The sequence below is a fragment of the Heptranchias perlo genome, chromosome 3, assembly GCF_035084215.1.
Source record: "Heptranchias perlo isolate sHepPer1 chromosome 3, sHepPer1.hap1, whole genome shotgun sequence".
NCBI classification, from domain to species: Eukaryota; Metazoa; Chordata; class Chondrichthyes; order Hexanchiformes; family Hexanchidae; genus Heptranchias; species Heptranchias perlo.
Window position 1 is genome coordinate 124,454,518 of NC_090327.1, and position 14,599 is coordinate 124,469,116.

Here is a 14,599-nt window from a genome sequence, read left to right on the forward strand (position 1 = left end):
CACTTCTTATACTCCTCTCGGCTTTCTGTAGTATTGAGTTCTCAGTGTCTGACATAAGCTTCCCTTTTCTGCCCTATCTTACCCTGTGTGCTCCTTGACGTCCAGGGGGCTCTAGATTTGGCAGTGTCACCCTTTTTCTTTGTGGGAACATGTTTACTCTGCACCCCTTGAATCTCCTCCTTGAATGCCTCCCACTGCTCTGACATTGATTTACCTTCAAGTAGCAGTTTCCAGTCCATTTTTGCTAAATCACTTCTTCGCTTAGTAAAATTGGCCTTGCCCCAATTAAGAACTTTAACTCCTGTTCCATCTTTATCCTTTTCCATAACTATGCTAAAACTAACTGAATTATGATATAACACCTATCACGACCTCAGGATGTCCTAAAGCGCTTTACAGCCAATGCAGTAATTTTTTTTGAAGTGTAGTCACTGTTGTAATGTAGGAAACGCAGCAGCCAATTTGCACACAGCAAGGTCCCACAAACAGCAATGTGATAATGACTAGATAATCTGCTTTAGTGATGTTGGTTAAGGGATAAGTGTTGACCAGGACACTGGAAAGAACTCCCGTTCTTCTTTGAAATAGTGCCCGAGAGGGCAGATGGTTTAACGTCTCATCCGAAAGGCGGCACCTCCAACACTGCAGCTGGTGAGTTCAGCAATTGAAGTGGGCTCTTGAGCTATGGAAGCTAGGGGTACACCTTGTCTCCCAGAAGCCATCCCAATACTGCATCATCTTCCCTGGCTAGAGCTGGGAGTCTGGAACCCCTCATGGTGAAAGCGTATCATTTGCATAGGGTCCCTTCCACCCAGACCAGAAATTTTGAAGGGGGGGGGGGGGGTGGATGGAAAAGAAGTGAGTGCAACATTGGCGGAAACAAGTCCAGCCCGAAAATCTGACCTTGAAAATTTTGTTGTTATTGGGCTCGTATCTCGCCAAAACCAGCACGGATTCTTGGCCCTGTGTTTTAAAACAGTGTATCCTCTGACTTACTATGAGCAGCACCATGGACAATCCATGACAATATGCGAAAAAAGGCAGTTGAAATCATTACTTTGAGATTCACCCATCGTGACACAGCAGTACCAAGACATCAATGGAAAGGGTGAATAGTGAAAGAATAAAAGAAATACTTATATCTACATTGCATCTTGTCACGTAAAGACGTCATATCAAACTGTCTCAAAGCACTTCACACAACGTAGGCATTGGAAGACGGGTTATCGAAAAGGAAGTGGCTGTACCTGTTTAACTCATTAGTGTTGCCGGCTCATGGATGAGCAAGGAGGTTGTGGCATTCCAACTGCGCAGGCACCGGTACAACAACCAGATGTTTAAAATCCACTTCCCCATTAATATGTTACGTGTCAGTTGTGGCTCAGCGGGTAGCACTCTTGACTCTGAGTCAGAAGGATGTGGGTTCAAGTCCCACTCTAGGGACTTGAGCACATAATCCAGGCTGACATTCTGGTGCAGTACTGAGGGAGTGCCATCTTTCGGATGAGACGTTAAACCCAGGCCCCATTTGCCCTCGCAGGTGGATGTCAAAGATCCCATGGCACTATTTTGGAAAGTGCAGGGAGTTCTCCCCGGTGTCCTGGCCAATATTTATCCCTCAACCAACATCACTAAAAACAGATGATCTGGTCATTATCACATATCTCTTTTTTCTCTCTCTCTTAATCCAATCTTTCTTTCTCTATTTCTCTTTCTGTACCTGATTTGACATTGAATTCACCTCCTTTAATTCACCCTCCTTCTCATTCCTTCTTGTGTTTATTTCCCAATCCATTAAATCTCACTGATTAAGGAGATACCCAGTTACTTGCCCTGTTCACTCAGGTCCCAGATGCCCTGTTTCCCTCACTGTGACGTTATCAGCTCGCACATCCAGCAACTTTGTGGGGAAACATTGTTTTGAGCTGAGGGTGCAGGGGCAAGTCTAACTGACAGCAGATGCCATTAGATGCCCTGCTACAGCAAAATCTGACCCAATGATTGTGAATTTATTTTCTTCACTGACATTTGTTATATTGAAGAGAATGAGGTAAGGTTAGCGACACATAGGTAGAGGCAAAGCTGCATCACCCTCTACCCTAACACTATGGTTAGCAAATGAGGAAATACTTTCAGTACATGCAGGTGCTAGAAACGGATCTAATCCCAGAAAGGAGATAAAGCTAATCACTGGGGGCTGCTGACACATTGAGGACAAGAGTCCATTGCAGCAGGCAATCTGTGTTTTAAATCCTACTGATGACTGACGACTTTAAAACTTAATTATTAAAGATAGTTTTCCTTTGTTCCAGTTGAACTTCTAAGAACATGGTTATTCCTGACCTCGACCTACAGCAGTGTTTTTTTTTAAAAAAGGTATCAATCAGCCTTGGCTCAGTTGGTAGCACTCTCAGGTCAGAGTCTGAGGGTTGTGAGTTCAAGTCCCACTCCAGGCTAACATTCTAGTGTAGTACTGATGGAGTGCTGCAGTGTTAGAGGTGCCCTCTTTCAGATGAGACATTAAATCAAGGCCCCATCTGCCCTCTCATGTGGACGTAGAAGACCCCATGGTACTATTCAAAGGACAGGGGAACTCCCCCTGGTGTGCTGGCCAACATTTATACCTCAACCAACACTTAAGGCAGATGATCTGGTCATTTATTTCATCGCTGTTTCTGGGACCTTGTTGTGTGCAAATTGGCTGCCACGGTTCCTACATTACAACAATGACTACACCTCAAAAGTACTTAGTTGGCTGTAAAATGTTTTGGGACATCCCAAGGTCATGAAAGGCACGATATAAAAGAAAGAAAGAAAGACTTGCATTTAAGTGTTGCTTTGTTCACCAAGCGGGACTAGTGATAAAGGCTCTGTGGATATATGCGTTCACATAACTGCTTTATGGTGTAGACAACCAAACTAAATTAAATGTACTACTTCTGAAATCTACCAGAGATTAGAAACATGTGTTTTATAACTGATTCAAGAGTTTTATATTGGATTCAGAAGTTATATGATGTAACTCAAGTGAAATCTGCTGTCCTGAGCTTTAAAATTTTAAAGAACAGTCTAAGCCAGATAGACTGTAATTATTCTTTCACAATCCAAAGACCAGGAGGGCTTGTGATGTTATCATTTAAATACTGAAACTATAGGTGTTCCATTAAACTCAGGGTAATGTTACATTGCTAGATATTGAGAGTATTAGGTCACACTTTGGTTTGTAGAGAACATGGACTTGCTTACAAGGCACAAGTCAGGAGTGTGATGGAATACTCTCCACTTGCCTGGATGAGTGCAGCTCCAACAACACTCAAGAAGCTCGACACCATCCAAGATAAAGCAGCCGGCTTGATTGGCACCCCATCCACCACCCTAAACATTCACTCCCTTCACCACCGGCGCACTGTGGCTGCAGTGTGCACCATCCACAGGATGCACTGCAGCAACTCGCCAAGGCTTCTTTGACAGCACCTCCCAAACCCGCGACCTCTACCACCTAGAAGGACAAGGGCAGCAGGCGCATGGGAACAACACCACCTGCACGTTCCCCTCCAAGTCACACACCATCCCGACTTGGAAATATATCGCCGTTCCTTCATCGTCGCTGGGTCAAAATCCTGGAACTCCCTTCCTAACAGCACTGTGGGAGAACCGTCACCACACGGACTGCAGCGGTTTAAGAAGGCGGCTCACCACCACCTTCTCGAGGGCAATTAGGGATGGGCAATAAATGCTGGCCTTGCCAGCGACGCCCACATCCCGTGAACGAATAAAGAAAAAAAAAAAAAATGGGATGCAGCTTTGGTACTGAGCCAGAAAGAATTATCTGACACAGCCTGAAAATCATAACTAATGATTCCCCAAATCTAACCAAACAAGCCACTAAAATTATGATATTCATCTATTCGTCAGAATGGGGTCAGCACATCTAGCCAACTCCGGCACCAGAACTCAATATAACCTTCCACTACTTCACCAACAAATTTCACCTGGAGCCAGCAATACCTCCAGATTTCACATGGAGCTGACCTATTCCCATAACTTTTCTTGCACTCCCTGAGCATGCTCCATCCTGCAACACTCCCTGCAGCAAAATGCACAAGCACCAACTTAAGATTATGTAATCGCTAGACACTTGAGCATAAATGCCGGCATAGACAAGTCGGGCCAAATGGCCAATTTCTATGCTGTAGGCTCAATGTAAGACACCATGCCTAGGGTTACCCACTCTGGTTGGACGTATTCCTGAGATATCGTCACATGACCCTCCTACCTCCCACCACCTCACTCCCGCCATTGATTGCCCGATACGCCCATGATCTTCCCACGTCAATTGGAAAGTGAACAGACTCTCCTTTACCTGATTGACAGCCAGGAAACATCCAGTTAAACAGCCTTTCCACCCCCCCATCTCCAATAATTTTATAACTACATTACAACAGTGACTACACTTCCAAAGTACTTCATTTGCTGTAAGGCGCTTTGGGAGTCCCGAGGTCATGAAAGGCGCTCTATAAATACAATTTCTTTCTTCAACAAATGAAAGTGTTCGAAGAAAAGGAAAACTAATATTTTAATGCCCGTAATAATTTTTCTCCAGGGTTGCTGGAAGCAGTGTCCAGGAGATTAAACTTTAATTCCTGGAGACTCCAAGACAATCTTGGAGGGTTGGGATCCCTAACCATGTCCCATACAACTCCCCAAATTTCTGTACTACAACAAACAAACAACTTGCACTTATATAGCGCCTTTAATGCAGTAAAACGTCCCAAGGTGCTTCACAGGAGCGTTATCAGTCAAAATTTAACACCAAGCCACATAAGGAGATATTAGGACAGATGACCGAAAGAGATAGGTCAAAGAGATAGGTTTTAAGGAACGTCTTAAACTAGGAGGAAATCAGTTTGATTTTATCTATTAATATCAAAGCGATCCTCTTGACAGCGTTGGGGGTGCTCGTGTCTTGTTTCTAGACATTTGTTTGTTTGGTGTGTGTGTGGGAGAGGATTTTTTTTGTGTGTGTTATGAACTAGCCACAAGCCCAACAGAGCAAGCTGGAAAGCATTGTGCAATATACCCAGTATCTGTATACATTCACAAGCACCAAAATAGCAATAGCTTCACATAATCTAAACTCTTAAAAAGGTACAATTTTTTAAAAAATAATACAGAAACGTTTCTTCTCTTCCTGGAATTTGGCCCCACCCCATTCGTCACACACAAAACAAGGTGCATGGCTTTCCGGCAGGGTTCAAGTTACCTTTAAGGAATTTCAGCTAGGGAGGGGAGGGAAATCCGAATGTGCAACCAATTCCAAAATAAATCCGAAAATCCACGGAGGAGCAGGGCGGTGAAAGGCACTGAGCTCCAGCCGACAGGTACACAGGTTGGCTTTGAATAAAGAGAAGGGAATTGCAGAGAGGAAAAGGGGAACAAGCCCACGGTTGACTCAAATGAAACATTACTCGAACGGCCATATCGCCTACCGGAAACTGCATCGCACTTGCGCGTTAAACGACTGTAGCCAAATGCAAAAAAAAAGACAGTGACACTGACATTAATTCAAAACACACACACACACACACACGGACCGGAGTTTAAGGTAGAGAAGGCTATTGTACCACAGCATTCCTCTGGAAAGCAAGGGGAGGCGTGGGGATTGCAGTAGGAGCTGAGCTTGGGTTTATATTTGAGCATGTAGGTGGGTTGCGTGTTGATATATTGCACAATGCTATCCAGCTTGCTTCGCTGGGCTTGTGGCTAGTTCATAACACACAAAATACACACACACACACACACACACAAAAACAAAACAAATGTCTAGAAACAAGACACTAGCATCCCAACGCTGTCAAGAGAAACTCTTCGGATATTAACAGACAAAAATCAAACCCATTTCCTCTCTTTATGTGCCACGAATACTCTGCCGCCCCTCTCCTTACATTTCCAAGCTTAGACACTAACTGAATGGGTTATTTCCTTACTCACACGTACCGAACTCTCCTGGGCTCTGAATGGATGCATTAAACACCCCCGATGAGTCTTGTCGATGTCAGTAGTTATTTCCTTAGTAAGCGTGGATTACAATGTTAACTGAGAGTTTACTCGGTCAGACTAGTTTCATTTGCTTGTGTTGTGTGTGTGTGTATATATATAATGCTGTACCGCTTCCTGTTTTCTCTCTCTCTCTCTCTCTCAAGGTACTGTACTGTGTGAAGTCTGGGTGGGGAAGATTACCAATGCAGCACAGCCAATCAGAGCGATTGAAAACAGCCAAGAGAGACCTGACAAGCTTCACCTTACATCGCTGCTCCCAGTCAAACATGGAGCAACAACTTTTTGACTAAGAGGCACTTTGCAGTTTATTTTCCTGTCTTTCTGGGTCAAGCGGCGCAGTCCTGATTTGCAGCAGCTTTTTTTTTTAAATCACCTACTGATTCACATTTCAAACAGAAAACAGGTCTTTCATGTTAGGAAAATATCCAACCCAAAATGTAAAATTGGTTTATTCGTTTTCAAGCGCATGTACCTGAAAGAGGGAGGAGTCTAATCTGCTCTTCCTATTCCCTCTAGAGGATACGATTTGTACGTCGCAGAAAAATGTGAGGGTAAATAGGAACATAGGGACAGGAGTTCCAGATTTCCCTTGTGTGAAGAAGTGCTTCCTGACTTTACCCCCGAACGGCCTAGTTCTAAATTTAATGTTCTGCCCCCTTGTTCTGGACTTCCCCCTCCAGAGGAAACAGTTTCCCTCTATCTACCCTATCAACTCCTTTAATCATCTTAAACACCTCAATTAGATCACCCCTTAATCCTCTCTACTCGAGGGAATACAAGCCTAGTCTATGCAACCTGTCCCCATAATTTAACCCTTTTAGCCCCAATATAATTCTGATAAATCCGCACTGCACCCTCTCAAAGGCCAATATATCCTTCCTGAGGTCCAGTGCCCAGAACTGAACGCAGTACTCTAACAAGTCAGTCTGGGGACTAACCAGAGCTTTATATAACTGTAGTATAACACCCACCCCTTTGTATTCCAGTCCCCTTGAGATAAAAGCCAACATTCCATTAGGCCTTTTTAATTTATTTTTTGTACCTGTCCACTAGGTTTTTAGTGAATTCTGTATTTGGACTCCTAATTCTCTCTGCTCCTCCACAGTCCCTAGCTTCTCACCATTTAGAAAATACTCTTGATCTACCTTTCTTAGGTCCAAAGTGGATGATCTCACTGATCCTATGTACCTAGCTGAGAGCCAAACTTGGAGACACTGTAGGTCAGAACATGGGTCCTAAAGGGTTGTAGCCCTATCTCCCCATCTGCTCCCTTGACTCTGGCACCTTGCAGGGAATGTGGGATCGGTAAATTTACTGTAAAGTTAATTTTCCGAGGACCCTCATTATACCACAGGTGTCAGCTGTGGCTCAGTGGGTAGCACTCTCGTCTCTAAGTCAAAATGTCTTGGGTTCAAACCCCACTCGAGACTTGAGCACATAATCCAGGCTGACAGTCCACTGCAGTACTGAGGGAGTGCTGCACTGTCAGAAGTTTCACATGAGATGTTAAACCGAGGCCCCTTCTGCCCTCTCAGTTGGACGTAAAAGATCCCATGGTGCTTTTTCTCCCCAGTGACCTGGCCAATCATCAATCATCCCTCAATCATAACCGCCCCCCCAAAAAAAACAGATTATCACATTGCTGTTTGTGGGAGCTTGCTGTGCACAAGTTGGCTGCTGCGTTTCCTACATTACAACAGTGACTATAGTTCAAAAGTACTTCTTTGGCTGTAAAGCGCTTAGGGACGTCCTGAGGTCATGAAAGGCGTGATATAACTCATCTTACAGTAACTGATTTCAGTTTGAAGCTTTAAAATGTCACAACATTTGGCCTGGCTTTGTCGATGGTACAATTGTGTCAGTCTTTATAGTCTGACACACCGTTGGCTGAAGAAATGGCTTTTGGAGCCAGTTTCCAATCGATATTGCTCCCATATCCAAACTGGGAACTAAGCATTGAAAAAAGTAATTGTAAACAATTTTACAACACCAAGTTATAGTCCAGCAATTTTATTTTAAATTCACAAGCTTTCGGAGGCTTCCTCCTTCCTCAGGTGAACGATGTTGGAAATATTCCAACAACGTTCCAACATCGTTCACCTGAGGAAGGAGGAAGCCTCCGAAAGCTTGTGAATTTAAAATAAAATTGCTGGACTATAACTTGGTGTTGTAAAATTGTTTACAATTGTCAACCCCAGTCCATCACCGGCATCTCCACATCTTGAAAAAAGTAAGGAAAGGAACCAGCACTACCAAAGAAAATACAAAAAAAAATAGAATATCTGGCCATTTATCTTATTTGGTCATTTATCTCATTTGCTGTTTGTGAGACTGCAAGCTGGCTACCACGTTTGCCTACAAAGCAGGGTCCACACTTCAAAAGTAATTCATTAGGGGTGAAATTGGTCTTCGACAGTAGCACAGAATGGGCGATAGCAACCCGGCAGCCAGTCTTGAACCCTGCCCGATCTTCTTTTCCATTGGATCATGAAAAGGCATGTTTGCAATAGGTGATGTAAAAATAGTGGAAAGAATGATGAGTTCGGAGAAACAGTTCCACATCTATTATCAGCATAACAACCTTTTGGGAACTATTAATGCCTGACTACTAAAATAAAAAGAAAAACCACAAATGCTGCAATTAAACCAGAAAATACACAACAGGTCAATCAGCACCTGTAAAGAAAGGAGTCCAGGTTATTATCTTTCAGGTGTGTAACCATTTCATTGGAACTGATGACAAGTACAGGCCCAAACACACGATAACCTGTATTTTCTCTTTACAGATGCTGACTGCCGTTTTTAATTCCTGATTTAAATCTGCAGAGAACTGAAGAAGGAGTGTCAGTAAGATAGGAGGCCTCACTTGAATATTTCAGTGATATTAATGTCAATACGTTTAGGCTTATAAAAGGATGATAACAGAACTGAGGGGATATATTTATAAGGGAAGGCTGAACAGGCTGGGGCTCTTTTCTCTAGAAAAGAGAAAGCTGAGGGGTAATCTTATAGAGGTCTTTAAAATGAAGGGGTTTGATAGGGTAGATGTAGAGAAGATGTTTCCACTTGTGGGGGAGACCAGAACTAGGGGCCATAAATATAAAATAGTCACTGATAAATCCAATAGGAAATTCAGGTGAAACTTCTTTACCCAGAGAGTGGTGAGAATGTGGAACTCACTACCACATGGAGTGGTTGAGGTGAATAGCACAGATCCAATTAAGGGGAAGTTAGATAAGCACATGAGGGAGAAAGGAATAGAAGGATATCCTGATAGGGTTAGATGAAGAGGGGTGGGAGGAGGCTCATGTGGAGCATAAACACTGACACTGACCAGTTGGACAGAATTTGCTGTTTCTGTGCTGTAGATTCTGTGTAAACTCAAATTGCTGGATCTGACGTCACCAGCACTTTCTTTTCCAAGGTAGATCTGCAAAGTGAATGATCTGCTTTGAATACACATCTGTAACCCATTCACACTTGCAGGTGCTGTATTTTTCAATATTCCTTTACTGCCTGTACCTTATGTTTCTACTTATTTTGCATTTGTGTGCCTGAAATCTGAAAAACATCAACATTTTTGTGTTGCTGTACTGGATATTTGAAAAAAAACCCCATAAAGTATTGTACTGTAACCAACTTGAAATACTTGTGACATAGCCTAGAATTACAGCACAGAAGCAGGCCATTCGGCCCAACAGGTCTGTGGTGGCATTCATGCTCCTCACGAGCCTCCTCCCACTCTATTTACTTCATCTCACCCTATCAACATATCCTTCTATTCTTTTCTTCCTCCTTAAGCTTCTCCTTAAAGAAATCTATGCTATTCATCTCAACTACTCCATGTGCAGCTCAAAGGCCCACGAGTTAGAGTTATAAATCTTGAGCCAACTGATTTGCAGTGAAAGAGTTAGGAACAATGTAGCGTCATAAGTACCAAAGGTACTATTTTACTGATATCGTATCAGCAAAGCAGGACCTCGCATTGTGACAGAAGATTTTAATTGCTGCTTCATCATCATTAGTGCGATTCAGTAGATTTGTAGTGCCAATAAGCACATAAAACATTCCTTTGTGCCTAGAAGATTCGGGTCTGCCTTAGATATTTCATTCGGTGCTTGGATACTGGTCATTCCCATAACCGGTTTCATTCAGGAGTCTACCTGTACTATCTAACTATACAATAATGTAACCCAGGTGCATAACATAGGACCTCTTTATTAACTGAACTAGATATTGTATTTTTGTTGCTCAGTGTCCAATTTTGTCTGACAATGCTCCTGTGAAGTGCCTTGGGACGTTTTACTATATTAAAGGCACTATATAAATGCAAGTAGTTGTTGTTATTGTTTCACACATGCCTTCACATGCACCTGTGCATTCTTCCCATATGCAAATTGTTAAGCCGCTTCATTGCGCATCAAGCAAGTGAATGTACAGAATGACGGACAAAGCAAATTTCACTCACTTCAATCTCACTTGTCTCCTCTAAAAATAATAAACCACACACATTATCCCTTTCATGGGCTGACTTACTTCTTTTTGAAATTACATTTCATTTCTAGAAACTGCAAAAAACTGAACTCCATCATTTTAGCTTCTAGCTCCGGGCCCCAGGCCTAAAGGTTGCAGTTTGAAAACTAACTGCCACGTGTCCTTTTCTCTGTAATTCCAGCCACGGGGAGGGTTGCAATGCTGACTTCACGCCCATTCAGTGATTTGCCAGTAGGGGTGTCAAGAAAACCAGCTGCCCCTCCTCGGGAGGTGGGTTTATAGAAAACAGCCCTGAATTTCCACAGGGGCTCTCCCGATTTCCTGCCATAACTTCAGTGGAGATCGGCGGAACGTCAGGTGAAAGAGTGCAAATGGCTGTTTTTTGGCCAACTCCTGCCAAAGTTGTGGTGGGAAATTGGGAGGAACCCCGTCAAAAATTCAGGGCCAACATCTCCAGCTGTTCTCAAAATGGATGGAGGCCATCCTGGCCACTGGGCACTTGGGGATGAGACAAGCCGCCCCCAGGAACCCCTCCCCGCTATCACCCCGCCCCTACGTGCTTACCTTTCTTGCAGCAGTGGCGGTCCGATATTGGTAGGCCTCAATCCGGCGAGCTGCATCAGGACTCGATAGGGTAGATGCTGAGAGGATGTTACCCCTCATGGGGGGAATCTAAAACTAGGGGACATAGTCTCAGAATAAGGGTCGCCCATTTAAGACAGAAATGAGGAGGAATTTCTTCTCCCAGAGGGTCATGAATCTTTGGAATTCTTTACCTCAAAAAGCTGTGGAGGCTGAGTCATTGAATACATTCAAGGCTGAGTTAGACAAATTTTTGATCAGCAAGGGAGTCAAAGGATATGGGGAAAGGGCAGGAAAGTGAAGTTGAGGTAAAAATCAGATCAGCCATGATCTCACTAAATGGCGGAGCAGGCTCGAGGGGCTGAATGGCCTACTCCTGCCCCTATCTCTATTGTCTTATGGACGCCTGTTTGTTCACCACTCAACTCAGGATTGTCCTGGCGTCTCCAGGAATTGAAGATTAATCTCCAGGACACTACTGCGAGAAAATCCGGGAGAAAAATCATAGGGGGCATTAAAAAAAATGGCCTTTTCCATTCCCTTTCAGCACTTTTGCTTATTAGTTATAGAAATATTGGAGAGGGGGGGAAAAAGGCTGTTTGACTGACCGTCAAGAATCATCCAATCGAGTGAAGAAGATTCTTCACTTTCCAATCTTTTTTTTTTATTCGTTCACGGGATGTGGGCGTCGCTGGCGAGGCCAGCATTTATTGCCCATCCCTAATTGCCCTCGAGAAGGTGGTGGTGAGCCACCTTCTTGAACCGCTGCAGTCCGTGTGGTGAAGGTTCTCCCACAGTGCTGTTAGGAAGGGAGTTCCAGGATTTTGACCCAGCGACGATGAAGGAACGGCGATATATTTCCAAGTCAGGATGGTGTGTGACTTGGAGGGGAACGTGCAGATGGTGTTGTTCCCATGTGCCTGCTGCTCTTGTCCTTCTAGGTGGTCGAGGTCGCGGGTTTGGGAGGTGCTGCCGAAGAAGCCTTGGCGAGTTGCTGCAGTGCATCCTGTGGATGGTACACACTGCAGCCACAGTGCGCCGGTGGTGAAGGGAGTGAATGTTTAGTGTGGTGGATGGGGTGCCAATCAAGTGGGTTGCTTTATCTTGGATGGTGTTGAGCTTCTTGAGTGTTGTTGGAGCTGCACTCATCCAAGCAAGTGGAGAGTATTCCATCACACTCCTGACTTGTGCCTTGTAGATGGTGAAAAGGCTTTGGGGAGTCAGGAGGTGAGTCACTCGCCGCAGAATACCCAGCCTCTGACCTGCTCTCGTAGCCACAGTATTTATATGGCTGGTCCAGTTAAGTTTCTGGTCAACGGTGACCCACAGGATGTTGATGGTGGGGGATTCGGCGATGGTAATGCCGTAGAATGTCAGGGGGAGGTGGTTAGACTCTCTCTCGTTGGAGATGGTCATTGCCTGGCACTTGTCCGGCGCGAATGTTACTTGCCACTTATGAGCCCAAGCCTGGATGTTGTCCAGGTCTTGCTGCATGCGGGCTCGGACTACTTCATTATTTGAGGGGTTGCGAATGGAACTGAACACTGTGCAGTCATCAGCGAACATCCCCATTTCTGACCTTATGATGGAGGGAAGGTCATTGATGAAGCAGCTGAAGATGGTTGGGCCTAGGACACTGCCCTGAGGAACTCCTGCAGCAATGTCCTGGGGCCTCCAACAACCACTACCATCTTCCTTTGTACTAGGTATGACTCCAGCCACTGGAGAGTTTTCCCCCTGATTCCCATTGACTTCAATTTTACTAGGGCTCCTTGGTGCCACACTCGGTCAAATGCTGCCTTGATGTCAAGGGCAGTAACTCTCACCTCACCTCAATCGGCATGGGAAAGGCAGTGCCCCGAGAGGACGGACGTGTCGGGCGACCAATGGCGTGTGCGTGGAGGCAGGGCGATTGGAGGTCATGTGATGAAATCTCCCAGAATACGTCCAACCAGAGTTGGCGATGTAGGGGATTCCTTATTTTGTGTGATTCTTGGACACTGGACGAATAGTCAAGCAAAGAAAGTCACCCTCACTCACGGTAGTTTCGTTAATCAAAAGTAATTATTTAATGATGTTATCATTCATACGAGCATTTAGGAAGCAAAATCAAACCATACATATGACTTTCCTCTATAAAATTAAATAATTCGCAATGTTATTATGTAATGACTTAACAATTCATACACATCAGGGAAATCATTCTTCTTCTTCTTCTTCTTCTTCTATGTTCAACTGCAGTGTGTGTTCCTTGTGACTGCCAGGTGGTGAAGAAGAGACTGGTCTTCTCTCAAAGTCTTTTAATATTGTTTTTTACCAATAGGACGTAGGATTGGGGCGGGTCATTCTTTTTGTCCAATCACTCCCTGCTGCTGTGCCTCAATTATTAACATACCTCAGTGATTGACAGTTTAGGCTTTGATCATGTGACTGGAGAACCTTTGATGTAGAAAAGACCACGGGCTCAATTTTAAAAGTGAAGAACGGGTGGGTTGGGGGCAGGGGGCATTGAAAATTGCCACCATTTCAGACCCGCCTCCAACCCACCCATTTCCAGTTTTCACTGGGGCGCGAAGAGGGGCGGGCGACCAACCCGCTCCCAGGAGGTGGGTCGGGCCTTAAAACCTTCCAAGGAGGCTTCGGGCCTCCATTTTTCTGGACTTCCTGATTTCAACTCCAGGGGGCCGGGATTCCCGGGCCTTCTGTTTTACGCCTCATAAAAGGAGGCGAGAAAGCTCGAGACTAACAGGTAGGTGCCGAGAAAGGCACAGTTTTTTGGGCCTGGACGAGCAGGAGTGCTTCCCCCAGGCCCAGCATGCCTACCTGCACCAACCTCCCAACGATTGTGGATCCCCGACCCCTGATCCTCCCCCAACTCCGATCCTCCGACCGTGATCCTCCCACCCCTGACCCCCGATCCTCTGGCCCCCGACCCCAATCATCCCATGCCCCGATCCCGATCCCAATCCTTGACCCCGATCCTCGATCCTCTGACCCCCGACCCCGATCCTCCCCCCACTCCGATCTTCCGAACCCCGACCCAGATCCTCCCACCCCGACCCCCGATCCTCTGACCCCCAACCTCCGACCCTCCCCTCAATGATCGCAGACCCCCGTAATGACCCCGATCCCGATACCCCCTCTGTGTCTGACCCCGATCCCTCCTCCCGATTCGTGATCCCCATGCCAACCTATTCCCACCCATGCCCCCATGCCCACCTATACCCCCCCCGTGCCCCCCCACCATCCATCCAAACAAAGACTTACCTGAATATGTCCTCTCCCTGGCTGGTCTCCTGTCCGACTGAGACCAGCCTGTCAATCGGATGGAAAACCGTCAAAAAAAAATAAGAGGTCCATACATCAAAATCGTAAGGACGTCCAGGAAACCCGTACTAATGGGTTTCTTGTCTTCAATTTGACCCCCTCACCCCCTTCCTGGCTCCGTTTTAAAATTGAGCCC

General features: G+C 45.2%; 1 protein-coding gene across 2 annotated transcripts in view; it reads right to left on the reverse strand.

Annotated features, from left to right (window-relative positions):
- Positions 1 to 6,211, reverse strand: part of LOC137320211 (myelin basic protein-like) — a 200,204-nt gene extending 193,993 nt beyond the window's left edge. For both annotated transcript variants that reach the window (XM_067981942.1, XM_067981941.1), the window contains exon 1: positions 5,998 to 6,211. In XM_067981942.1, the coding sequence (XP_067838043.1) occupies positions 5,998 to 6,027 (30 nt within the window). In that variant the 5' untranslated portion in view covers positions 6,028 to 6,211. The remainder of the gene's footprint in view (positions 1 to 5,997) is intronic.
- Positions 6,212 to 14,599: the final 8,388 nt, after the last annotated feature.